Raw genomic sequence first — 27,514 nt, forward strand, 5'->3', positions numbered from 1 at the left:
GCTGCTGCAGCAGGGTGGATAAAGGCAAGAGAAAGGTGTCTGGATAAATAGAGGATGGGCGTCAAGGTTAACTGTACCCCCACAGAGAAAACAAACAACAATAAACTGAAGGACTGAAACAGATGGATGAAGAAAATGTTCTAGGACAGGGAAGAAGATGCAGTCGGCTGGAGAGGTCCATGGCGAAAGTGGAGAAAGACTTGGTAATGCTTGTTGATGGAGCTGTATGCTCAGCTACGCATGCATCTTGAAAGGACAGGTTGTGACTACACATTAAATAATTACCTTTGAAATATAGGCATTCAAGAAGAAACTTTCTAGAAGAACACAGTGAATGTACAACCTAGGATGCAGGAGTGTTAATGTAGGGTTGGAGTTAATGAAACTTCATCATACGTCACCTTGCTAGAAAAGGACTTTCTCATTAGTTCTATATGCCCATTCCCAAATACATGGCACACATAAACTCAGCATAAACTCAGCAAGTATCTGGACAATAAGTTGATTATCACTGTTTAAGAACAGTTCCTCTAACAACTATATATATTCATTCTAGTACCAGCATCAAGCAAAAGCCCCAGAGATAGCTGTGGTATTGCAAGGAGGCATAGAATTTGGGTCAATCTCAATCCCTTTCTTTACCTTTTTTTATTTGTGTTTCCTAATTCACCCATGACTCTCTCATGAGATGAATAGGTTGACTGCAATAAAATCTGATGTTTTACAATTTAAATGGAAAAGACTTTACAGGGCTAGATAGACATCTCAAGACTTGGGTCACAAATAGGAATCCTCAAGGATACAATGGATATACCATGGCCTGAGGCAAAAGTTCTAAGTAAAGTGCCATTTCCAACACAGACTTTTTCCATCAGAATTTCAGATGAACTGCCTGGAATCCAATAATGGACCAAGGTGTGTGACAGTTGCTGCTCTCCAGACCTCACAGGTATAGCCATCAGCTCAAGAAGAGCCAAGAAGCTGTGGGATGTGGGGGCAGAGAGACACACATGTGCCTTCCAACTCCTTGTCTGAGCAAACACTACAAAGGATAATGGCCCAGGACCTTGTAAGAAAAGACAGGTGTAGCCAGAAGGTGAAGGATTAGAAACTCTCTCTACTTTACAAGAAGAAAATAAATCTCTAATCTCTCAGTGAAATGTCCTGTGTATATAAGGCTATGGCCATAGCTTCCTTTCCTAGAACTAGAAGATTCAGGGTGATCACTCATGTACCATTTCCCCCTTCTTCATGGCTGCACTTTGGCTGCAAAAATCCAGCTCAGTTTCCTTGAACAACAAAATATGACGGCAACAATTCTATTTCTGTCCATGAGAGGCTTGGGTTTCCTTAGAACTTGAGGTTCTCTTTACTTTTCAACATTCTGTTTTTATTCAGACATAGAAATACTTTCTTACACCTCCCTGGAGTGATTTTTGGGTCCTTTAAAAAAACCTAACATCACTGAATTGATATATTCTGTGGGTAGAACAGGTAGAGCTGTTTGTCCTTAAGTGGAATCAACTCCTATTCTCACCAAGCAACTTGTATATGGACCCGAGTTTGGGTACTTAAATTGTATCCCTTACGCCTCTATTTTGCAGATACGTTCTGACCAGAGACCACTGTAAGGTTATCTGGTTCATGATTGGAATCCCCTAAATTAAAATACAATACTTATGTGACAAACGCAATAAAATTAAAATCTTTTTCCAGAAATTTTCATCTGTTTTTATTCCTCTTGATAACAACTTATATAAGCTCCCAGGTTTTCTCTAGTGAATCTTGTCTGTGCTTCATTTCAATCCCATTTGGCCTTAGCTTATAAAACACAGCAAACACTGTAGCACATTAGATTTCATTCCAAATCCTCCACGAGACCGAAGAGGCCCAAAGTGAAGTCAAAACAAATAAAGACTGATATTTTAGACAGAGATATCTTTGCTAGTGAATCACCAGTAATTAAAGCAAGGGATGCAAAAACGGCACCCTAATAAAATAGATTCTGCCCTTCCTAATAAGCAGGGAGCAGATTCATGGTTGATGGCTCCAGTCAGGAGTGGTTTTTCTCCTATGGAGAGAAGAACTACAGTTAATGGCTATCCAAGCAAACAGATTTTTAGCTATGCTTCTTATTTTCAAGGAAGAAAACCAAGGTTTTTTTCCCAGCTCTAACAGAGAAGAATGGACAGGAACTTGTGGAAAACAAACCTAAATTGAAATCTAGAATCCAAGCAGTCCTGCAAAATTGGAGGCCCGGACTTAGAGGGCCTTGTTGTACTAGTGTGGGAAGTGGAGACACTGGCTGAAGGCCTATTCTTCACTGAGCAAGCTGTAGAGACGGCTTGGTGGTTCGGGAAACAGTTTCTGTTCTTAACAAAGATGGGGCTTGGTCCCACATGATAGCTCACAACTGCCTATAACTCCAGTTCCAGAGGATCCAAGTTCTCTTCTGGCCTCCGTAGGCTCCTACACACACTTAGTCCGCACACATACACTTAAAGTAAAATAAATAAATACCTTTATAAAAAACAAAGAACTGTACATAAACTTCAACTAAGAGACATTAATCTACCTGTGGCTAGAAGCAGGATGTCTGAGAGACACAAATTCTACACACTGACCTTTACAAATAATAGACAAATAAGTAGCCATTACAAAGAACATCTTTTCAATGTTATTTGACTATGTATAGACCAATGAGCTTAGTCCACACTCACTTATGTAACTATATATTCTAAATTGTTAGTGAAAAGTGAAATTTGGAAGAATTTTGGAAATCACTCTAATGTCTAGCTTCACTGGAGGCAGCTGAATTCCCAAACCCTTTTGGGTTCAGTTTCTTGCCTAACATTGCTATAGTTGAAAGTGTATTGTGATAAGCTGGTCTTGCTCCAAAATATGATTACAAAAATAGGAGATCATGTGATTGTATTTATCAAATAGTCCCTGGGGAAACCCAGGAAACATTCATGACCCAATCGGAGCCCCTTCCAAAAAAGAGGGGGGGTTGTAAATAATGGGATTGCTCTAAGAACTTTTGCCCCTGTAGACTGGGAGACTTTTCAAGATACACAGGAGCCGTCTACAGCACTCTGATAACCACTGGCCTTGACTCAAGTCCTAACTGCCTTCCCACTCATGACGCTCTGTGTCCATTCTCTTCTCCAAGACCAGAGTGCCCATTCTAAAATGCAAATCACATCCTATTACTCCCTGACCCTTCTTTTGGATCCTGGATTAAAACACAGTCTTTCCTGCGTTTTCAAGGCCTTGAGGTAGTGCCAGGACCTCGCTGTGCTTCCTGCTTCAGCCTCTCCTGGGGTCTCACTGCTCTAGTTTTCTCCTGGGTCTCCCAAGGAACTGAGTAAGGTTGCCCTCCTCTACCTTGAGCTCTCTTGGACTTCCACCCCTTTCTGCTTGTCTCATCTTTTAGGACACAGCTTAGACAACTCTCTTCAGGAGACAGATATGACCTAAGGAAACACCAGAGAGAATAAAATCTCCATTTCACAGTCAGCAAACTGAGGCTCCAAGGGATTAATAAGCATCCTTAATGTTCTTAAAAATAACATCCAGAATTCATATTGACCTCACACTCTACAGTTTGTCTGTTTGATGGTTCTGCTCTCCAGGTAAATGATAACCTCAATGAAGAAAGATTAAAAAGACTAAGTGAATAATCCTGCAAGGCTCTGTTGAATGTACTATTAATCAAATGCCTCTGGGAAACATCTGAGAAACTTTTGAAACAGGTGTTTATGTTTACACTCAAGAAAGTCTGCCCACTGGGCCCAAGTCTCCCGGTGGATCCTCAGGTTCTCAGAGGCACCGGTTGGTGTCTCAGAGGCTCCTGGCATACAAAGGGAATCCCAGCCAGGAACCCGGCCCACAGCAAGACAGCCTTGGGATGCCTCCTCAGCACAGAGGAACCCCATCAGCTTTTCCACTTCTCTATTCTTCCTTGGGGACCTTAGACCACACACAGGGCACAGAGCAAAGAAACCAGGCAACCATGCTCTACAGTTGGTTCTTGATCTCTGACTGAGGTCCCTCCCCACAGTAGTTTTCCAACTTCAAAACAAGCTATTCAGAAGTAGAACCTCTTAGCTTGATGGGGTGGCAGATAAAAACAATGGGGCTTAGTGATGACTTAAGTCTCTTTCTGATTACAGTAGGTGGAACCAGTCTCTCCAGTATGTAGAGTCTAGTGTTCTCTCTGTTTTATATAATGGGGAGAATACTCCAGTGCATTGTTTAAAAGATTAAAAGAGGAAAGTTGTGAAGAAACTGTTAACCCAAAAGTCATTTAAGTTATTATTAAAATGTTTTTTTATAGTGTCAGACTTGGTGGCACACGCCTTTAATCCTAGCACTAGGAAGGCAGAGGTGGGCAGATCTCTGTGAGTTCTAGGACAGTCAGAGCTACATAGTAAAACCCTCTCTTTAAAAAAATTGTAAGATGCCAGGTGGTGGTGGCGTACGCCTTTAATCCCAGCACTCGGGAGGCAGAGACAGGCGGATCTTTGTGAGTTCGAGGCCAGCCTGATATACAGAGCAAAATCCACAAAAGGTGCAAAGCTACACAGAGAAACCCTGTCTCAAAAAACCAAAAATAAATAAATAAATAAATAAATAAATAAATAAATAAAAATTTAAAAAAAAAAAAAGTTTTATTATTCTGGTTGTTTTAAAATCATCTGACAGCAAAGGCTCCTTCTCTCCCAGACTCTCAGGTGATGGCTTTGGAAGCTGAGCCCTGTAGACTCGGTGCTTGTTCCTCTGGGGAAGAATAGTTCCATAGATCCACAGGTAAACCATTAGTTAAGGCCAAAGGTGTTATCAAGGATGGTCACCTGTCTAAGAGGGCTGTCCTGCAAGGCCTCATACAGACAGTAATAATCACACAGGGACACACTGATAGCAAGCCTGCCCCCCTTAAGATGAAGCACTGGAGGAACAGACAAGAGCAATCAATCATGATTCAGACCATCACAGAAATGTCAATACATATAGACCTGTTCACTAGGAATAGGACAGTGTAATACTGTGCTACCAAACCTGGGAGGATTTCTAGAAACCCAGATTTATGAGACAAAACCCTTGTTTCTAAAGGTCTAAAAATATTCCTAGTGCTTTCTCAACTACAGAGACTGCCTCATTTCCTGCAAATTGTTTTCCTAATTCTGTTCAAGAATATCAACTTCATTAGAAAGTTAAAGACTGAATCCTGTGTGAGGGCTTGATGAGATCTCTGTGGGATGAAAGAAATCAGGAGATCACAGTAGCTGCTGTTTTACAATGTCCTCAAGGTGGGGATATCAATTGCTGGTGAGGATGTCCTGCTGTAGAGAGATGGAATTTATAAAACAGTAAACATCACTTTAAACTCCAAGATATTTGCTAAAACGAAAACTTGGCTCACTGGGGTTATCAGCTGGGTGGTGATATGTCTTTAACAAACATCAAACCAAATATCATCTGATTAGTCTGATTTTGTATTTCAGACATAAGTCATTTAAAAGAAAGAATGCAATAAAGGCATTTGCTATAAATGTAAAAATCTCACGTGTCAGACCATAAGTACTCTAATTTGTAAAAAAAAAAAACCAAAAAAAAAAAAAACAAAAACAAAAACTGCTTTCCATTCCAGACCGCAGGAGTAAGCATTCTTTCGAATCTTAAAGACTTTATTTTTTTGTGAGGCTTTCTTCCTTCACATGAAAAGATATTTTTAGACATTTTGGCAAGTTTGATAGTAACATGTTGAATGAGTATGCTGCTACATGCTATTTTAAATAGCTGCCAAAGGAAGCTGGAAGAACACTGAAGTATCATAAACAACTATAATTTTTTGAGAGAGAAAAAAAAGGCTTGGAAAAATAAGAAAGAAAATCAGCAAAATTTGGTAAAATCATAATCACTTCTCTGATTTAGTTTATTGCAGATGTAATTATACTACATCATTTTTAAAAGGGAAATGGTGTAGAAAGCAGAGTACTTTAATTAGGAAAAGCGTTTCATGTGTTTTAGGTAAAGGATTTTTCCTCTTTGGCGATTCTGTTTAATAGCTTAAGGGAAGGGACCAAATTATACAGAGAAGCAATAATAAAAGTAAAATGCACAGATTTGACTTAAATCACACAGATTTTAGGCTTATCTAGTTACTCTGTACTCTCCAGAGAGAATCTCATTTGCAAAATGAGAATGACCCTGGATAATTCCCAAGCACCTTGTCCACTCTGACAGACAGCAATTCCACTAGTACCTTTCTTTTCTTGATGGGGACAACTTCCAGTGACCATTGAGTCACATGTGAAATATCTGAGACTGACTTCCCCTCTTGATAATAAAACAAATGATGGACAAAATAACCCATGTCTATGGGCGGACAGAAAGCCAAATAAATTAGTGTAGTGAATTAGGTAATACCCACATTTAAGTAAATACAGGAGCCAGTTTGGCCCACACAGATACTTCACACACAGGGAGTGTCTCAGATAATGACCATTACATTTCTCTATAGAAAGTGAGAGAACAGAAATGTTCTAAACGCTTTTTCATGGTTCAATAGCTTCAGACAGCATGGCAGTTCAGGGTCTCCAACATTTCATTTTCAAAGAACTACAACCTACACAGTGACTAAGTTGTTAACAAGACCTGAGCTAGTTATAGGATTTCACCTACTTCTACTTCAATGATGCATGCTGGCTATAGGTGATGGTAGTTTCAGAGCTAAATTGCCTTTGTTAGCCTTTACTAAGAGTGACCTCCTCTACACTACACACTCTAACTGTAAAATAATATAATCCTACTATTACTACCAATAACAGTTTAAAAATAGAAAATTATTTCCATCAGTTGAGAGCAGACACCTAACTTCCCTGCTACTTTTTCTCTGTTATACTGCAAATAGAGCAAACAAACAAAGAAACTGAAGTGAATTTACTTCCAGTCCCAATTTTACCATACTCCAGTTGTGTAATATCACAGATTTTTTTTTTTTAAATTGCCATGGCCCTTGAATTTCTCATCTCTTCAAATCAGGATCTTGCTGCACAATCCCCAAGTACTCCAGCACATTGTGCTCCAGAGATGGGGATCTCAAAACAGAGATGCACTCTTTGGCCCTGGGATGCTCTGCCTTGCCAGTTCCCATGTCTTCACTTTGTATCTCTGTACTTTGCAAAACAGAGCCTTGTACCCTGATGATTTCTAGATTCCTGATGTGTTTGTGAGGCTTCGGCATTTTTCAGACTAGAACTTGGTGAGCTAAGAAAGGAGACTGAGAGATGCCCACTGTGTCTGCCCTGAAATCAGAACCACAACCATGCATGCCCTTTCTCATTAAACACCCAGTTTAGACCCAGTGCCTGAGCTGAGCTCTCCCAGAAAGTCTGACCACTGGAGTGTGTGTCACAGAGTAGAAGCTCACAGTGGAGCTCAACTCCTTACTGGGGCAAGGTGTTCCCCTTCACCACGTTCCCATTTCTGACTCAGTTTGCAATTCAGAAGGCCTGTGACTTGGAGCATGAACGGTTTTGAAAAAGAACTCAAATATGTGGTGACTACAAGATCAAAGCACTTATAACATGGAATACAGAACCCCTCTTTGGTGTTGAACAACTTCCCATGACTCCACTAAAGAGTCCTCTGTGGCACTGAAATGTGGAAGGTAGTAACTCTCTATAAATAGTCTCATCTCATGCTCTGTGAATTATGGTTGCTGACATAAAATCAACAGATTAATTATTTGACTTTGTTAGTAACAATAATAGCACAACTATCATCTTCCCCCAAAAGCTCTTACACACACACACACATACACACACACACACACACACACACACACACACACACACACACGAAAGCCCCGTTCTTCAGAGCTAAGTAAGTAGGCTTTGCAACAATCCAAAAGTCTTTGGTGAACGAATCCACTCCTGGTGTCCTTATACTAGCAATGTCTTAGTAATTCCTACCGTCTTTCTGCTAGGTTATCATGTGATACTTTAGTGAAAGGAAGTCACCAGTCAGGATCCTCAAGATGAGCACTAAGTGTGTAAACAGGAGAAGCAGATTAAATAAGCACCAAGGGAAACAATAAGCCCTGGGTACCCCTACTGTCTAATAAGACGTTAAGGAAATGGCCTCAGGAAACAATACACAATCCTTCTTTCCCAAGCAAAAAATAAATAAATAAGGACGCCAGGTAAACTGTTCATGTTCACCTACAAATCTACTTAAACAAAGATAAGTGAGTTTATCTCATCCATTCACAGTTATGACCAACATATTGCTTTTATTATCTTGTTAGCTGAGAAGGCTGAGTAGCATCACCTCATAAATATCACATAAGTATCCCAGCTACAGTGCAACTCCACTCCAGAGACTGAGTATACAAGTCACATTGAGTTGAGAGCCTTGAAGTCCCTTGCAGACCACGTAAAGTCCTGAGAGCAAGGTTCCAAAGGATCCCTGTACAAGAAGATGAGGGATTTATACTGTCCTTTAAAATGAAATATTCAACATGCAGAGGTAATCCTGCTTTTCCTTTCAGTTTTCATTTTACCAAACGTCCAGACCATATTAACCAGATGTAAGTCAGAAAGACTTCTGGCAGGTTCTGAATCGGAACCATCATTGATTTTGTTTACTCTTGAAATCTACCACTTTACGGACATCAGAGAGTATGAAAACGAGACACCAATGGGGTGATGAAATGTCACAAAAAGTCAATGAAAGCCAAAGCAATGCACCCTCCCTCCCAAAGCTTATTCTCGAAATCTTGACTTATTCTGAGCCCCACTGTGAATCTAACCTACACACTTCATTTGCGGAACTCAAGAGTGTGGGAATTAGAGTCACTAACAGGATAAGGTGGTCAACTCACCACTGGGCAGGGGCCCTTTTCAGCCCACCCTTCCTTTGGCTATCAGTACTGAGGGTGCTGGAGATTGCACCTGACCTGTGACCACACCCGGAGGCTGGGGGAAAGCACCATTGTGTCGATTGGCTTTTGGTCTCTCAAGGTGTGACACTGTCCTGGCTTATGATGGGACTCGTCCCCTTGACACTGAAGTTTTCCAGTTTTCCTTCTGTAAATAGAGGCATATGCGGAACCATTTGGACCCAAGGCTGCCGAGAAGCAGGGTCAACTTCAGAAAGGTTGCGCCATGATGATGTCTGAGAAGACTTTGCTTTACACTCTCTAGGGGCAAACTGCAGATATCACATTGTTGGCTTGATTGCTCAAAAGTGTTAGAGTGCAGAGAATGGTAACAGGAAGTAAAGTTTTAAGTAGAGCCCGTAGTAACTATCAACTGGTTGGAAAGGGGCCCTACTAGAACAAAGCACATGAGCACGTGAGAAAATAGAAAGTTGGGAAACTGGGATGTTTAAAGGGGCAAAATACCATGTGCTTGTTGAAGGCAAAGAAAATCAAAACAATATTAAGTTCATCTGGTATTCATTATAATTCGTAATCCTCTGCCGTGTGGGTTACGGAGAATATAAAGAACTTTATTTATCTTCGAGTTTCTCCATAGGTAGTATGATGACTCTCTGGGTAGATGGATGGATGGGTAGAACAAGGGGTGGTGAATAAACAAATAAATGAATCAATGAACAAACCAGTCACTGCTCTCCAGGACGTTACAAAATTTCGGAATCTAGGTGCATCCATACAAGTGGCCCTCATACTAGACAAACTGCGGATTGATGAAAGCAGGAAGTCTCATGCCGAATATGGGACAAGCTATTAACTGACACAGGGTTGTTGAAAGAGGGTGGGCCAGCATGGAAGAAAGGAATTCTGACTCCCTTCCATGAGCAATTCCCAGAAGCTTTTAAGAAAGGGGATTGGTGGGTGTCAGCCTCTGGGGAGCTACTGACCTGGTCTCCGCCTCACCGGCCTCTTGCGGCCGCTGCAGAAGCGCACTTTGCTGAACACCCCGAGGACGTGCCTCTCGCACAGGGAGCGCCCGTCTTTGCTGGGGCTGGAGCGGCGCTTGGAGGCCGACACCCGGTCGCTGTTGGACTCCCTCGCCTGCCGCTTCTGCCGGATTAAGGAGCTGGCTATCGCTGCAGCCATAGCTGCTCAGCGCCGGCCCGAGGCCCTGGGCTCCACTGAGCCCTCGGGTTTGTACTCCGCCGGGATGAAGGAAGGACCTCGGGGGCCTGGAGGGATAGGACAGGCGCGGGGAGGCAGTGCTAATATTTGAGGAGGTTGCAGTATCGAAAACCTGGAGCCCACAAGGTTAGTCGGAGTCTGGGCAGTGGCAACAAAACGTGTGAAAATCCAGATGTAAACTTCCTCAACCCCTGGCGTCGGGGGCGGGGCGGTCCCAGGCCTTCCCACGAAGTAGACGTTTGCACCCCAAACTTGCACCCCCAAGGCGATCCACGTCCAAAGGGCAGTGAAGAGTTTGGTCACACTGCGTTCAGGGTACCGAGTGGTAAAGGAGAAAAGAGGTCCAAAATAACAAGTCGTGCCCCGGTTGGGGAGGCGCAAGCGTTGTAAGGTGTCCAAAGTATGCCTACACATACATACATAGAAAACCCGTTTACAAAGCAGAGTCTGGACCGAGGAGAAAAGCGTGTCCCCCGTTTAAAAGAAAGAAAGAAAAGAAAAGAAAATACTAAAAAGTGAACAAAACGTTCCTTTAGAAAACAAGCCACCAACCGCGTCAGAGAAGAGAGGAAGGCAGCAAGTCAACTCCCCGTGGCCCGCGGTTCTGGAGATTAGGAGGTCCGTCCCAGCTGGGTGAGGTCTAGGGAATGCATCGCACCGGCTGCAGTTCTCCAGGGGCGGGCCTCCCCACTTCTGGAATTCCAAGAGGCGAGAAGTGGGAGCGGTTAGCAAGACTCGGGGTAGGGGCGCGGGGCGGGGGCAGCTGTTTCCAGCTGCGGTGAGCGCGCCTCTCCTCCAGCAGCACTGCAAAGAAAGCGGGAGACGAGGGAGGGGGAGGAACAAGCCGGAGGGAGGGAGATCCTCGAGGGCCAAGCACCCTGGGGATCCGCGGGGTCCCGAGAGCGGGCGCTCTCGCTCTCTCTCTCTCTCTCTCTCTGCCCGCGTTCCGGCACGAGACGGGCACAGTTGGTGATTATTTAGGGAATCCTAAATCTGGAATGACTCAGTAGTTTACAGAAGCCCCTCCAAAGGCAGAGCTGCCGCCGAAGGTGTCCTCCTCAGCTCGGCGCCCACACGCCTTTCACCGGAGCTCCCCGCCACCGTGCGCCCCGGGGCCGCCGCACCGAGCCGGTCTCCTGCACGGGCTGCGAGCGAGCCGGGCAGCAAGGGACGGGCGCCCTGGCGGGCTCGGGATCAGGTCATCGCCGCGCCGCCCCGGACCCCAGGCTCGCACGCCCCAGCGGTCGGCAGCTCCCGGCCGCAGCTCAGATAGGGGTTACCCGGCCGACGCTGGGCCGCTCGCTCGGTCCCGCGCTGCCCATCCCGGCGGTGGAAGGAAATGACCGCGCGCTGCGAGCCCCCGCGCGTCCGCTCGGGTGGGGCGGGGGCTGGTTGAGGGCGACGTCGGCTCGCGGCGGCTGCGGCTCCGGGTCGCAGCTGCCCACCATGGTCTGGCGCCCGGGCGCAGGCAGGGTCCCTAGGCCGCCCTGGGCGACGGCGGGAGGTGGCGGCCGAGCGCGCCACCTGGGCTCCCCCGGCCGGGCGCGGACTCAGGGGCCGGGGACGGGAGGCAGGTGCAGGCGAGCCACCAACTCGCTCAACTTGCTGCGCCGGTGGCGGCTGGGAGCCGCGGGAACGCGGGGCGCCCCCCGCCGCCTCCCCTGGACCGGGAGGGGGCGCTCAGGGCGGAGTCCCATTCATGGGCAGAGGCTCCTGGGCGCCGCCGCGGGCTATCTCCGCGAGCGCTAGCTCCGCAGGAAACTCCCGGCAGAGGCGACTGTCGCCCAGACAGCCGGTGCGACTGGGAGCCCGAGTTGCTCGGGCTCCTGGAGAGCAGGAAAGCGTCCTGGTGGGGCTGAATTGGGGGCTGGGCTGGCGGAGCGCTGGAAAGCGTGGCGCTTGGGTCCTGCTCCCTTTCCTCGCGCCCTCTGCTCCCAGACTCTCTCCTTCCTCCCCGCCCCCCCCCCACGCCCGTCTCCCCCCTCTCTGTCTTCTGTCTCTCCCCTTTTCTCCTCTCTACGCAATCCTACGTGATTGAGGTTTGGATGAGAAATTCTCAGAGGCAGAGTGAGGGAACTGCAGCCTGGGTCTGCTGTGTCCGGTCCCTCCCCCAAGAGAAAAACACCTCCACCGGCTTATTGAAGGACCCTGGGTGACCAAAGAAGGGGACGGTGCAGAGAGCAAGGAAATGAAATCTGCCCTCTCTCTAGTGACCAGAAGCATGTAGGGTTCTTCCTGCGGGAAGAAAGTGGACACTGGAGAAAGTAGCAATGACCTCCTGGTGACCCATATTGCCTCCTCCCCCTCCCCGCCCCCGCCACATTTTGGAACAACAAACTGTGTTTTCATCTCTTTGGAACCTAGATTTCTGTCGGGAAAGCTGCAGAGCAGATTCAAATGCCTAGAAAGGTCTCTGTAGGCAACCTGCCTTGAGGGTTAATAGAAGTGGGATGATAGATTGACATGAACAAGGACAGTGAACAACAGCATTGGAGTGCACTCTTGTCTCCAGAAATGTTTGCCCTGCTCCTGAGAGAGAAACCCGAGTCATCCAAGGAAACATAGCATTAGAGATTCTGGAAACCTGTATTCCTCCTTGGTTCAGGCTGTGGTCTGTCTGGGAGTGCCCCTTAGTCATGTTTGCATTTCCTCTCCAACGAGTCTTCAAATAGCCCCACTCTCTTCATTCCGTGGATAATTTGCAAGCAGAGACAGACATTTCCTAAGAGGTTGGGAAATTTCAGCCTGCACACGGCTGAAAATGGGCCCAGACTCAGAGGGACCCAGGAATTGTCTAAATGTGGGCACACATCTGCTGGTTTACCAGAGATTCCCTTGGGCCATGAGAAGGACAGAGGTGTGTGCTTCTGACAACTCAACACTGCCCAGCCAGCGAGCTGGTGTGTGGCCTTCCTGACTGCTGCCCAGGCAAAGCAAAGACTGGGAGACAGGTCTGGTGTGACTGAGACTTGAGAGGAGCATTAAGTAAGCAAGGTGTGGGAGGAGGGAATTTCCAAGGGTCAATGAGAGAACAGAAAACCCTTGTAGCAGCTCAGTTTGGCTCGGTGGGGATGATAGATTTGTTCCTGGAATTTGAACAACACAGATCAAGACAGGTGAAAAGCATGCACACTCCAAAGTACATCTGACAAGACCGAAGAGATTGCTTGAAATCAATTGGCAACACAGCCCATTATGGAAGTGTTCAATTTCCACAAATAAAATTATTTTCTTTCCTTGGCTCCAGGAAGACTTGTCTCATTTTTCAGCAAGGCAGGCACAGATAGTACTGGCTGGCTTTGGGGAGGACCCTGTCTTTTGCAAATCAACACCCAAGCAGGAAAAGGTCAGCTAAGGGGAATCTCAAGAGTGAACAAGAAGGTGGCAATGTATATAATGGGGAACTAAGGAAATCAACTCAACTGAGTTCTTTTCATCCTCACAATGGAGATAATGGTCCCCTTCTACCTCACAGAACAGAACGTACATATGTAAGCATTTTGATGACAGGAAAACACCAAATGAATGACAGAGTTGATAGTGGTGTTTTGAATGCCTCTGATTCACCTGAGATGTTTGCTCTAAATATGCAGATTCCTGAGGAGAGGCTCTGAGACTATGAAGCAGAAACCTCTATGATGGAAGCACATACACCACAACTCTTAAAAGCTTCTCCGGGTCTCAAAATATAACTGTTTACCATACGCATGCAATACATACAGATAATGTTGGAAGAAGAGAGGAAGACTCTCAGAATCAGTTACATTTCTCCCAAACTGCAGTCCTCTGCTCCCTTTTCCTTCAAAAAGGACTATAAAGATGACATGGATTCTCAAACCTTTACAATTTTAGTGGCCATGGGCAGTCAGAGTGTTTGATGGAGAGGGAATACACTTAGAGGCAAAGGGAAGTTATGGAAGAAGAAATGAGAAATCGGCTCCTGCTATAGGAAGTCCTCCCATCTTGACAGGTCATTATCAATTTGGGCATGTAAGGACTAAAAAACTTTCCAATGTCAGGTCTCTGAGGCACACATTAGTCCTGTCTTAGATCTCCACAAAGGAATGGGATCTTTGGGTTTTAATGAAATGGCAAAGACTTAGCATTTCCCCTAACACCTGTGCTATTGTCCATAAGTTATTTTAGCTGTTTGGTCCTTAAATGTTTCATCAGCACTACCATCTGCTTTGTTTCCCCAGTAGAAACAAATAGATACATGGAAATCTGAAAAACGAAGGTCCTGAGTTCCTGGAGGATGAACTCAGAAGAAGTATGTAAATTACGATTCTATGAATCAATTCAAAGCTTTTCTACCTGGTTCACTGAATTACAATCTGTCCCCAGTGCTTCCCAGGATATGCCCAATAGCTCTGCATTTGTGGATGGGAAGACAAATCAACCTGCTGGTGGTGGCTGTGGTATCTCAATTTTCCTGATACCTTTCTTAGGATAAATGAAGAATGTCCCTTTCCAGTTTTGAAGATATCATGAGTAGGGAAAGTCTTAGTTTGGAGAAAGTTGCCAAATACACATCAGAAGAATTCTTACATAGTTATATTTATATCTCTTACCTCCAGTCAAACAAAATATAGACAGTATTAGTCATCTCCATATTTTAAAATTAAAAAAAAAAAAACCACAGAGAGAGAGATTTAATTGTCTTTGGCTTACTCACAGACCAAATCTTCCCACTCCCAAATCGAACTAGGATTACCTCACACATCCATTTTAAACACTTATTGAGTGCACCTGGTATTCAGGGTATGGTGTCAGTAATGCAGGGGAATTCTACATACTTTTACAATTCCCTTGCCACCAACAAGCTTAAAGTCCATGCCATTATCTTATTTTGTTTGTTGTTTTTGTTGTTGTTGTTTTCTTTTTCAAGTCATAGTTTCTCTGTGTATCCATGGCTATCCTGGAACTTGCTCTGTAGACAAAGTTAGACTTCAACTCAGAGATCCACCTGCCTCTGGCTACTGAATACTGGTATATCAGCCATTTTAAGTAAGTAAGTAAGTAAGTAAGTAAGTAAGTAAGTAAGTAAGTAAGTAAGTAAGTAAGCTGCAGCTCAGGTAAGTGAGATTAACATTCACAGAATCTAACCAAGGTCACAGAATACCAAAGACTGTAACCGTGACATGCAGTGTGGGAAAGAGAATGTTACCCTTTAGCTGTCCACCTAAAACAAGTCCCTGCTATAAAATGCAGACCTCTCAAAACAAGAAACTGTACTTTGTGATTCATGCACATCATCACTCACTCCCATACAGAAGGTATTTAATGGAGACTGGAAATCTACACGAAGTGGGTGATTAACCTTGCAATGACAGACATAATGTTCATCAGTAAAACACTGTCATTGTCCTTGTCTGTGGAAACACAAGAAGGCCCACCTGTGTACTATCCACTATCCTTCTGGGAGATTAAGCCTTTGTCTCAAAGTTCAGGAATATAGGATAGCTGGTCTTGACCACAGCAGGCTTGCAAGGTAGGAGATCAAGTCTCCAACTATTTGTCCTGTCCAGTTCTTGTACTGGAAGCCGCTCCATTCTGTCACATGGTCATTAAAGAAGGCTGGCCGAAGCAATGTACACAAGCACTTTCTAATAATCTGTGAATTTCTCTCTGTAGCAAGTTCATTCTTGGTTCTTTATTCAACAGTTCAACAACAGAATTACTCTTTGTATGTAAATGTCTGTTTTGGATATCTCTCAAAACAGGGAAAGGATAGGCCTTATTTCTATTTTTGACAGACAAAGAGCAATGTCTTTGCTGCTGAAAAAGAGAAATGTTCAAGTCTTGAATCATAACTGTTTTAATGAGAAATATCATCAGTAAGTTTCTTGACCAGCTCTAAGTGTGTCACAAACTGAGTCCTTATGACAGTCCTCTAAGGTGGGCTTGTCACAACAAGGAAACTGGTTACAGAAAGGTCAAGTTACTTAACTTAGGGCACACATCTAAGAGTTTGAAGAGTTTGTAGAATACAAATTTATTTTCAGAGGTTCTTTTTTGTATTATGATTTTGATATTGTATGCCAATAAATATAGGAGGCCATTAACAAGTATAATCATGCAATGAATTTCACAGTTAAGAATATAATTGCCACTTCTGTTACCCCATAGTTGTTTCTTTCTTTTTCTTTTTTTCTGAGAGAGTTTCTCTGTGTAGCCCTGGTTATCCTGGGATTCACTCTGTGGACCAGCCTGGCCTCCAAGTGCTGGAATTAAAGGTATTCGCCACAATACCCAACTACCCTTGTTAATTACTGCTGAACACTGTTCTTCCATGTGTTTCCTCACTACAACTCAAGAAACTTGTAACTAAAGTTGAGGAGGTAATTGCAACCTAATTTCGTAAATGAACACTTAGTGGAATGACTTCCCAACCTCACACACTCAGGCCTGCTAACCTTGATGGCTACACTGCCCTAATTGTAATCACACAAAGGGGACCAATGGGAATTCCACCCATCCTTGGCCTCTACCACAGTCTTAAGAATAATTTTTAAGAGGTCGCTGTATGGTGCTCAGAGTGGGCACAAGCATCCTACACTCTGTCCTGCTCTGGTTTTACCTTCTCGGGCACATACATGACTCTTTTCCTTCCCAGGTGGACTGAAGGTGTCACCACACCATCGCTGGTGCTACCTATAGAAGAAACAGCCCCTGTAAGAGGGCAAGAGACACAAGGATAGGATTCTGTCTGTTCTGATATTTCCAGTGTATGAAATACAGTTTAGTACATAGCAAATATTCATCAAACACCCAGGTAAAGGAATTAATGCATCCACCCAATAGCTTTGATTGTAGCTCAGTGTAAGAGTACATGCTTACTCTTATTTGGGAACTTAGGTTCTCTCTCTAGTGCTAATAAAATAAAATCCATGCATCCACTCATGTATCTTTTAAGTCAAATGGATGCAGAAGTCATCCCAAAGAAAAGTGGGGAAACATTCACATTTTCTAACAAGAAAGAAATTCAAGGTTGCCTCTGTATTCACAAGTGGAATATTTTGATTCATCAACATATTTTAAAAATTATCTGTATGGTTGGGGATTTAGCTCAGTGGTAGAGTGCTTGCCTAGCAAGTGCAAGGCCCTGGGTTGGATCCCCAGCTCAAAAAAAAAGTAAAATAATAATGATAATAATAATAATAATAATAATAATAATAATATCTGCTTTGATTCAATGTATCTTAAAATCTGGTAGCCTGAAAAGGTATCTGGACTCAGATTTCTGTTCTAACTAACAATCTTTGATATTTAGGCTTATCTTCTTAGTTCTCTCTCTGTCTCTGACTCTCTCTGTCTCTCTCTGTCTCTCTCTCTCTGTCTCTGTCTGTCTCTCTGTCTCTCTCTCTCTCTCTGTCTCTCTTTCTCTCTCTCTCCCTCTCCCTCTCTCTCTCTCTGAAGCATGCATACATATTGATGTGCATGCTAACACCCATGTTCATAGGAAAACTGGAATAAATTAATAATACAGTGGAGCAGGTACCTCAGAAAAATGATGAATCAATATTTGAAGTCTGAGAATATGACTGAAGTGATCTTAAAAAGGTTTGATAATTCTAATACTTATACTGACACCCATCTTCTCTGAGCTGCTTTCTCCACTGGCCCTTTCTGGTTGCTCTCATTTCTAATTTTAGTTTCCCAATTTCCAGGATATGTATCTGGTTGAAATAGCACATGACTAACACTCAAAATACACTACAAAAATCATAATAAAATCATATTTTTGTCCTTTATGTTGCACACAGCCCTGAGCTGTGAAATATACAAACAGTATAGAAAAACATGTCCGGGATCTAATGGCAATTTGAGCAAAGTGACTGATAAAGCCATTTTTGGTCCTAGGTTTTGAAGTCTCTAAAAATAAAATGCATGATAAACACGCAGTTAGAGTAAATAATTTATCCTAAAATAAAGCTTTTTAGTTAATTGAGCCCAAGTTTATTCACTATGAAATGACTACTATGACCCCCAAATAGTTGAAGGAATATATTGAAACTGAAGCATTAATTTTAAAATCAGAAGATGGATGAATAAAGGAATGAGTCAATGCATGAGCAGGGATGGATGAAATATACCCCCTTCTAAGCAAAACTATGCCAGCATTGTTAACTAAGCACAATTATTCAACATAAAAATTAAAAATATTTGGAGAGCTTCCTTCAGAATACTGGAGAAGCAAAGAAGAAAATGTTCGATAATCATAGGAAAGCAAAATGGAAGCATCTAGAAAAATCCCTAGAGACCTACTCAACTGTCTCTTTAGTGTAAAAGTGTGTTCCTTTGGGCCCACTTTCCTTGCTAACCTGGCATATTTAGAATGACATCAAAAGAACATTGATTTAGACAGCTGTATGTTTTGGAAACTCAAAAGCTCAAGCCAAGAAGGAGGGAGGTAAAGATAGATGAATGGATAGATAGATTTTTCTCAGTGCTTGGATATTCAGAAAGAAGGGGTATAAGATAATCATGTAAGAATATTTCTGTCCTTAGTATTTAAAGAATGAGCAATATCTTTGCAACATTTTGAATATGATACTAATCTTTCAATTTGTTGTGTTGGCTTGTGGTCTCAGAGGCCATCAACCCATTTTATATGATGCATATGTATTATAGTCAGTTAGTAAAGACTCTCTGAAGGCTGAGCCTAGAGTGATTTGCAAGCAACAACTATGTAACTAGAAACATTTAGAATTATCAGTAGTGAAAGAAGGCACTGACATGTCTGAGCAAAATTACCACCACTTAAAATTGCAAAACAAGTCTACAGAAACAACATTGAAGAAGGTCGTGTGATAGCTGTAAACATTTGTGCAGAAAATTTCTATTCCCAGCCAGCATCAAGAACTACTGCTGTAGAGCAATCCCCATGTCTCCTCCCACATACCCTGGAAAATACCAAGCAAAAGTTCTGTGTGGTAAGAGACGTGCATGACGGTTTTCATCCATGCTTTACATAGGAGCCTTCTAGAAGGTCTATTGACTGTATGTACACATGGATTAATTTTGGCTTTTTTCTGTTCCATTGGTTTTTATATTTATCTTTATGCCATCAACATGCTGTTTTAACTATTGTAGCTTTGTAAATACACATTAGGACCAGAATGACTTATCTAACTTTGTTCTACCTTAAGATTATTTTGGTTACTTGAGGTAATTTGTGGTTTCCTATGACTTTGAGGAGTATTCATTTTGTGTCTATAAAATTATATGCATATTTTCATGACATTACACTTCTTGTACATATTACTTCAGTAGTATGAACTAGCTTATTTGCCTGCAAAAGGGCTATTCATTTTGGTATCATATAAATCTAATGTATTTGAAAATATAAATATTGTTAGTCTTTTAAACATAGCCAATGTAATTTGAATTCCTCTATATTTTGTTTATATGGAGTTGAGGATCAGCCCATTCAAACATGCTAGTCAAATGTCTAAGTACAAGAAGTAGAGTTACAGGTGGTTGTGACTTGTGCCTAATGGGGATGTTAGGAACTAAACTCTGGCCCTCTGGAAAAGCAGCAATTGTTCTTAACCGCTGAGCCATCTCTCTAGCCCTAACCATATGATTTGAATTGCATCCCTTCTTTTATTTAGGAACAAGTACAAGTACACAGTCTTATTTAAAGATCATGAATTTTGCATAGTTAATTTTCTTCCTTAACTTATTTTTCCACTCTACTGTCCTCATAGATGTTTGTCCTAATAAAATATGCTTATTGATTTTAAAAAGTCTTTGTGTTCCAAAAATGGGTTAAAAGTGTTAAGAGGAAAGGGAAGGAAAGTTAGAGACTGGCGGAGACGCCAAGATCCATGTGATGCCATGTGCAGCAGGCACTGTGCTCTCTCCCTTAGAGCTGCTTTATCCTGTCCTTCTGTGGCCCACACTGTTACTCCCAATGAGAAAACTGAAGCCAGGATGATTACTCAGTTGAAATATTGGTCATGAAGTTGTGCTACTTTCTACAAGACCTATCATCTGTATTAACAGTAGTAAGATACATCTAGAGACCTAATTGTGATTGAGAGAAAATTCTTAAATCTTATACACATATTTACAGCATATAAAAAACATTTTTGGAAGCAAGACCGCATCGTGTGGTGCCGGCCACCTGCCAGCTTAAGATCCTCTTCCTTTAGCCTCCTCAGTGCTTGATTAGGAATGTCTGTCACTGTGCCTGACTTGCCTCACAGCTTGCACAGTAGTATCTTTAATTTCATATTTTAGAAAGATAGATGAGAATCATAACTCTGAAGTGCTTCAAATCGATTTGAGAAGATGGACTATCAACTCTGAAGGGAAAAAAAAACAAACAAAAACAAACAAACAAACAAACAAAAAAACACCCTCAGACATTTGTTTGTTAACTAAATGTAACAAAGCACAGTGAGGAAATGAAATGAGATTAGACACAATATGGATGTCCCATTCATAGAATTGGGGATCTTGAAAGGTGATTATGCTATTTCTGGACTGAAAGCTATTCACTGACTACACAGACATGTTATCCTCAAAACGCAAGAGTAGCTATGTGTCCCCTAGTAGGTAGGAAAGTCATATAAGCATGGAAAGATCATTTGACCCCCCTGCATGAGCTCACTTGTCTACAGAATCATTCATGGAAAGTAACTGCTCGTCATTATAGTGGAAGTCCTCCAACCAAAGAGTCTTGGAACCAATGGCAATAGTTAATTTAGGATTCTAGAGGACAAGAAGCGTGTGTACTCTAAAGTACCCTATGAGAGACAGTGGTGGTGGTGACAGTGGATGAATAAGGAATAATGAGATGTTCTGTTCTCTTTAGAGCTATAACTGGACAGAATAATGTTCTCACTATAATGGGGGAAGGGGAGGGTGGGAATCAAAGGTTTTTGTTTGAAATTTTAATTGTTGATTTTGTAATGAATGAGATGCATATATGTATACACATATCAGGTAATCTTAGCCACTGAAGAACAATTCCATAAGAATTCAGATCCAGAGAAAAATCTTTCATAGTTAGGAAAGTCAGCAGAATGTAGATTATAATGGACTCATTCCTAGTTTTAGCTGAATATTTACTCAGATGCTGTCTAAATAGAAGCTTGGATAACCTTTCACTCTCTATGGAGTCCATTTTCTCAAACCTAAAGTGAGTCTATCTGGATTGTTGCTGAATTCTTCTGCTCTAACATCCTAGGACCACAGGCCTGTAATTCTCACCAATATTACTTCCCTTAAGCAAAACAAATTGAGATGGATCCCTTCGATTCTACCCAAGTTCCTTTGGGATAGTAAATTAAATTGTTCTCATTTCTTTAAGCTGGGAATTATTATTCATGACGAAACAAGGGGGTAAGGGAAGTGACTTGATGTAGGTTACACAGCCATCAAAGAGAAGGACCACAATGGGAGCACACAAATCTGAGTCTTCCACCCTCTTTCTAGTCTGTCTGTACCTCACAAATCTCCCGGTGCTGCTGGCAGCGACCATGATGATGGTTATGGCTCACAGTATTGTTTTTCCTATGTGAAAATGAAAAGATGTAGCTAGGAACATCTGATGTAAAGAATCTCAACAAAGAGACTGGGAGAACACATTTTCCTATTGTAGACACCTGATCTTCTTAGGTGAACCACAGTGCTAATATTTTCATGAGTTTCTAGTCTTAACTGGGCCCTGTAATGCTACAGAACCTTGCCTCTCTCAAAATTGGGGACAAGACATCCTGCTTCTGAAGTACAATCGGCCTCAGTGTGTGTCATACTGATTTTCTTCTTTGTCTGAGAGCCCCCAGTTACATAATCACTGTAATTGAAGTGTGTAAGGCTTTGCTAATCAGTTCTCCTAAAGTCAGTAAAATGTGTGTGAGATTTAAAAAACAAAACAAAACGAAACAAAACAAAATTGTACTGCCAGTATCCTTAAAATGCCAACCTGTGATTTTCCTTTCAGAGTGTTCAATCCTAGGGAGCTACTGTGTAAGTATGAGCCTAGAGGAACAGCTTAGCTCAGAAGTAAGTCATTGAGCTCTGAGATTTAGCTTTTCAAAGCAGAGCTGCTATTAGCTTGTTGAGAACGCCTGGGTGAATGTTGAACTTTCTGCTCCTTAGGATCATTCAGGAAACAAATGCAGTCAGTCAATCTTTTCATGACAGTGATTCACGTAGAGTGACCAAACATAAGAACCAGAATGGAAAGAACCCCAAGAATCATCTGGGCCAATGCCTTTATTTCAAAGAGGATGGAACTGATGATTGAGAAAGACACTGTATACTTTCGGTTACATAGAACCTGATGGCAAGCTGAAATACAGCCCAATTCCCTTATTCTGAGACTACTGACCTTTTGATACAAGGTTGATTTATTAGTTAATGGACACATCTTTGGCTTTGTCTTAGAAAGACTAGCAAAACTTAACATGTGTTACAGTTTAGAATGAAAGGGACTTTCCAGTCAGTGCTCACAACCACACAGTAAGAAGATACTTGAGACCTTTTAAAATCCCTAATTTGTAGATGCAAAAAACAGAGGTTTAAATGGCAGCAGACGTAACAGGAAACCACACGTGCAGTGGATGGTGGTGTGAGCATGCTAGCTCTGACCCTCCCAATGTGATCTGCTTTATTTCCTTGGAGCCTTTTTGCCCTCTGATCCTTTTAAGTTTAGATGACCAAATTAATTATGAAATCTCTGTAAATGACTATAAATCCTTTCCTTAAAATGTCTCCAATTGCCATGCAGGCTTTTTGTAATGAGTATTTTACTGGCTTATTAGATACAAGGGGAAGAATTGTCTTTGTAACTGTAGAAATATCATCAAATTACAGAATTATTTGTACTGCTCATGAGATATTCCACTCGGCACCAGGTAGTGCTGTTTGAAAAGCATCTGGCCTTGCTCACCAGGAACACAAAGGCACTAAGAGGCAAGGCAGTACCCTTGTCTCAGGATTTTCTTCACCTGGTCCTCCAAGACAGAAGCCATCTTTAATGCATGCCTTCAATGATGAAACATCTGATAATTGCAAAAAAATTCCCTTAATTAATTCACCCCTTGGACTTCTGTAATTTCAAATAGTCAATTAAACAAAACTAGCAATTCGTTGGGGGAAATAATTAGGCTGCAAGTTATCCTTAGCAGCAAGTAGGGGAAAATGTTAAGAAATGAATTTGTGTGTCTTGAGTATATATAATTTGAATCATATGTTGAGAATACAAGTTGCTAAACACTTATATTTATTCTCTATACATCTCACTTCATACATTTATTTACCTGCTAAATTATTTGTTGACAATTTAACATATCTAATGAAATTCAATAATAGACGATATTTCTTTTAGCCCTTCACCAGTCTCCTTCCCTTGGAATTTAAAAATGTGTATATAGCAAGAGAAGCACGGCACAATGACTTTAAAAGTGCATCGGGGGCACACAGTTATCAACAGCTCTCTAGTTGGACTCAAGGCCTGCTCAACAAGAGGGAAACCATATCTGGTGCAGCAAAACTATCCAACTACCCAGGGCCAGTGAAGTCATGAATCTTGGAGGAGAATCTGCAAACACTACTTTACTAAGCCATCATTATTCATAACTGCCCTCTAGATATTTGTCCTTAAACCCACAGGTAAGCGAGGTCCTCAGCTCCCATCAAGGAAACTTCCCTTTGCAACAGGCATAGACCATTACAGAAAAAATCAATACACCAATCAATATGTAGAGTTGTGGAACCCAGTCACAGTGGATGCATCTTCAACATAGCTCCTGCATGTAAGGCTTTCTGAAGAGGCCATAAAGCTTGCAAGAGTCAGAGAGGATCAGGGCGTTTGGTGCAAGATTATGTCTCCTAAAAATTTCAAAAGCTACACCCATGAATATCATCAACATGGATGCCTAAACGTGATCTGAATGAGGACAACACCAACAGACATGCTAACATGGAAGTGGGGAGCTCAAAGGACCTCAAACTTAGAGAAAGAACTACAGGCAACTAAGGAAGGAAAGCTGAGAGCAAGATAAGTAGTCTTCCCCAGGGAAAAGCATGCCAACTGCTTTTCCAATAGCAAAGGGTCAGCCCTGGAGACACACATACAAGTAACATTATATGGACTGAGCAGGTTGTATTTATATATCTAGGAATGCACACACACACACACACACACACACACACACACACACACATGCACATCCATAATATATATATATATATATATATATAAAAAACAACAAATAAAGAAGAAGAGGCCATGAATTGGAAAGAAAGCATGCTAATATGGAGTGAGGATACACGTGAATTTTCAAAGTAGGAAATGGAAGAGGGAAATGATGTAATTATATTATAATCTCAAAAACTTAAAATGTTATTTAAAAAATTTCAAATGGTGCATATGTATGTACATGTGTACAAGTATATTCTATATCCAAATATATAAGTATATTTAAATTTGTGTTTAGGTATGTATAATTATATATACACAATTGTTACACACACAAATATATGTAACACATATATCAACGTATTTATTTTCTTTCATTTTTCTATCTTTTAACAGTGGATGTAATTCCATCATTGGACACATAACATATGCTAAACTCTTCAGCAGGTAGGAGGCATAAAGACATAAGACACAATTTCTCTCCTCAAAGTACTGACTTTCTAGTGGATGAGCCTACAGAATGAGACACATGCTAATGGGAGGTAGGTTCACGCAGGGACACTTAGAAGAGAAGGTTACTCTTCTCAATTGAAGGGACATTTCCAGGATTCATCTGAAAGTACCATAAGAACTGCCCACTCATGAATATGTGAGATAGACCCTCCTGGAAACAGGGCTAAGAAAGGACTTCTTAACAGAAGAGGGGAAGGAAACACACAGGTTCCTAATGTCAAGGTTTTGAAGTCCCACATTGCAAGACCTGGATCTTGCTCATTACTAAATTTCATGGGCCAAGTTGATGATGAGCAAAAGTAAGTTGATGGAACAAAACAGCCAATGGATGGATGAGGTGGATGGAGTCAGGATGGTGGTTGGTCTTGCTCTTCGTATGAATTGACCAGAAAACCTTGAGTCTTTTTCCCCCTTTCTGAGCCACAGAACTCTAATTGTAGTTCTGAGAGCTTGTAATTTCAGTGAGGTCAGTGAGGTCTCTGGAACGGGACCCTCAGACAGAGCCTGCCTCAGTTTCCACATTTAGCCCAAAAGACATTTAGGCGACACATTGTGAACTCAATGTCTTCTAAGGCATCCCCTTCCTTTGCTTACCTAAAAATGAACTAATGCGGCTATAGAGTAAATAAATGAGTTAAGTAGGACACAATTCAAGAATCTTGGGATAATTTTGAGAATATACTAGACACAAAATTTGGAAATCTGTGTTTTATTTTGCTCAGAGAGTGGCCTGTTTCACACTATGACAATCCTGTGTGTATAGTAATAGTCTTTGCTAACTTCTCAAGTGACAAGTGACATGAGAATTTTAAGAGACAAAAAGCATAGAGCAGGGAAAAAAGATAACACCCCAGTAATTATATTAAGAGCTAGAGAAAAAGAAAGAGTCCACACATTTGCTTTTATCCTTCGCTGTGTTTGAAAGACAGACACTGGTGCCAGAAATAACAAGATTGAAGAGAAACAAATATCTCAAGAACCAAAGAGTGATTGTGATCAGAATCCTGAGGTTAAGTTGCGATGCTGGGACTAAACAACAATAGAACCCTAGATTAATTTCTAATTCATTGTCCCTTGATCACTATCAAAGTGAGAATAAAACTATTAACATGATTATTTTTAAGAACAAGTGAGAAAATGCATAAAATAACAACTTAGCATGTTTCATGTCACATAACATATGCTGAGTAAGTGTAGCCATTTCCATTATGATGGGATACCTTGTCACTTTTCAGTGACATTTCTATTGGGCAATCTGAGGAGACTGAGAAGAACTACACTGTTTGTGAATGGTGTATGTAGTGTGGGCTGGACATAGTCTAAATTATCAGTAAATATAAAACTTTAAATTGGTTTGGGACTTTCAATTTGTATCTGGACAGACAAAATACAATGTATAGTACAGGATGCTCCACATATTTGGAAAATTAAATATAAACAGTCCACCACGGCTGTTCTTGTTTCATTTGGAGTGCGTGGTACGGATGTAAGTAAAGAGACATCAAGAGAAAAGTTACAAAGAATATACTGAGTGTATCTTGAAGTGCATTCTCTGGTATATTCCTGACAGAGCACACATATGACTGAAACTCAGCTGCAGGGAGCAGAAGCCTTCTATGTCCCTTCCACTATGCACCGAGCCAGCCCACTGATGGCAGACACCTGCAGAGGAGAGACCACCTCGGGGCAACATTTCCTCTCAAGCTTGCTGACATCTCAAAAATAACTCTGTTTATTTTGTTTGCTGGGATCAAGGTTCAGACTCAATCCACCCACATAACCGGACACAGAGAATATCTTAGAGCTAAGTTGTCCTTTTGCAGCTAAAACCAAAAACATGACAATGTAGTCCAAAGTGGAGTCAAATAGAAAAAAAAATCCTTCCTTCCTCAGGCCCCTCAGGATTCCTACCAGTTGCAGTGTTCTTGTGGGTCCAACTAGACTTTACCTTCTGGATGACTAAGGTATGGTTTGGGTTTGTCACGGGAAAGACAACTTCCTCCATCGTATGAATTTGATTTGCATCTTAGTCATTTCTTATTTCACCCACTAGGCCAGGAGTTCCTAGAAGGCAGGTACTCTCACTTGCTCATTCTAGAAGCTTCAATCTGGAAACAGTCATTATCATTAAATGTGTGCTGGAAAAATGAAGGAGGAGAGAAAGGAAGGAACAGAAATTGGAGTTCACATGGAAGAAAATGAACGATCTCTTTTGAGTTCACTTCTGTCTGAGATGCTATACTGCAGAGGACCAGCTCTCTCCTTTCCTACTGAAGGAAGCCTCTTCTCCTGGCTTTTTCATAAGACTGATGGACGATAGTGTTAATGGGCTTCATGATTTAAAATGGCCAGCTGGTGAGCACTGTTGTAGGCCAGAGTTTAATGTCTTATTCATGAAGAGGTGAGCCCTGAGGCAAAATATTGCTCATTTCTGCCAACGAAAGTAGATACTTGTACTACTTCTAATGTGGAGGGTAAATAATGAGGACATGCTTTTGCCCATAAAGAAATCAGATCTGGTTGGAAAACCAACATGTATCAATGTACAAACTGATGTATATGTGGTCCAGGGAGGCTGGAAGGACAATTAATACAACTGAGAGACTCAAGGTAATTCCAGGTAGAAATGACATTTAACTTGGCTCAAACACAGGAGATTTCATATCAGACAGGATTGTCATGAGTGGGTTCAAGGGAAGTCCAAGCCATATGAA

The 27,514-nt window shown here is 41.9% G+C and overlaps 1 protein-coding gene across 3 annotated transcripts in view; it reads right to left on the reverse strand.

The window, feature by feature from the left end:
- Positions 1-27,514, reverse strand: part of Fgf12 (fibroblast growth factor 12) — a 522,828-nt gene that overhangs the window by 247,425 nt on the left and 247,889 nt on the right. Inside the window, exon 1 of one of the 3 annotated variants that reach the window (XM_036203269.1) lies at positions 9,892-12,063. The exons of the other annotated variants lie outside the window; for them this stretch is intronic. Within the exon in view, the coding sequence (XP_036059162.1) occupies positions 9,892-10,090 (199 nt within the window). The 5' untranslated portion in view covers positions 10,091-12,063. Of the gene's footprint in view, positions 1-9,891; positions 12,064-27,514 lie in introns of those variants that run through there. 3 annotated transcript variants of the gene reach the window in all.

The sequence above is a fragment of the Onychomys torridus genome, chromosome 12 (assembly GCF_903995425.1).
Source record: "Onychomys torridus chromosome 12, mOncTor1.1, whole genome shotgun sequence".
NCBI lineage: Eukaryota > Metazoa > Chordata > Mammalia > Rodentia > Cricetidae > Onychomys > Onychomys torridus.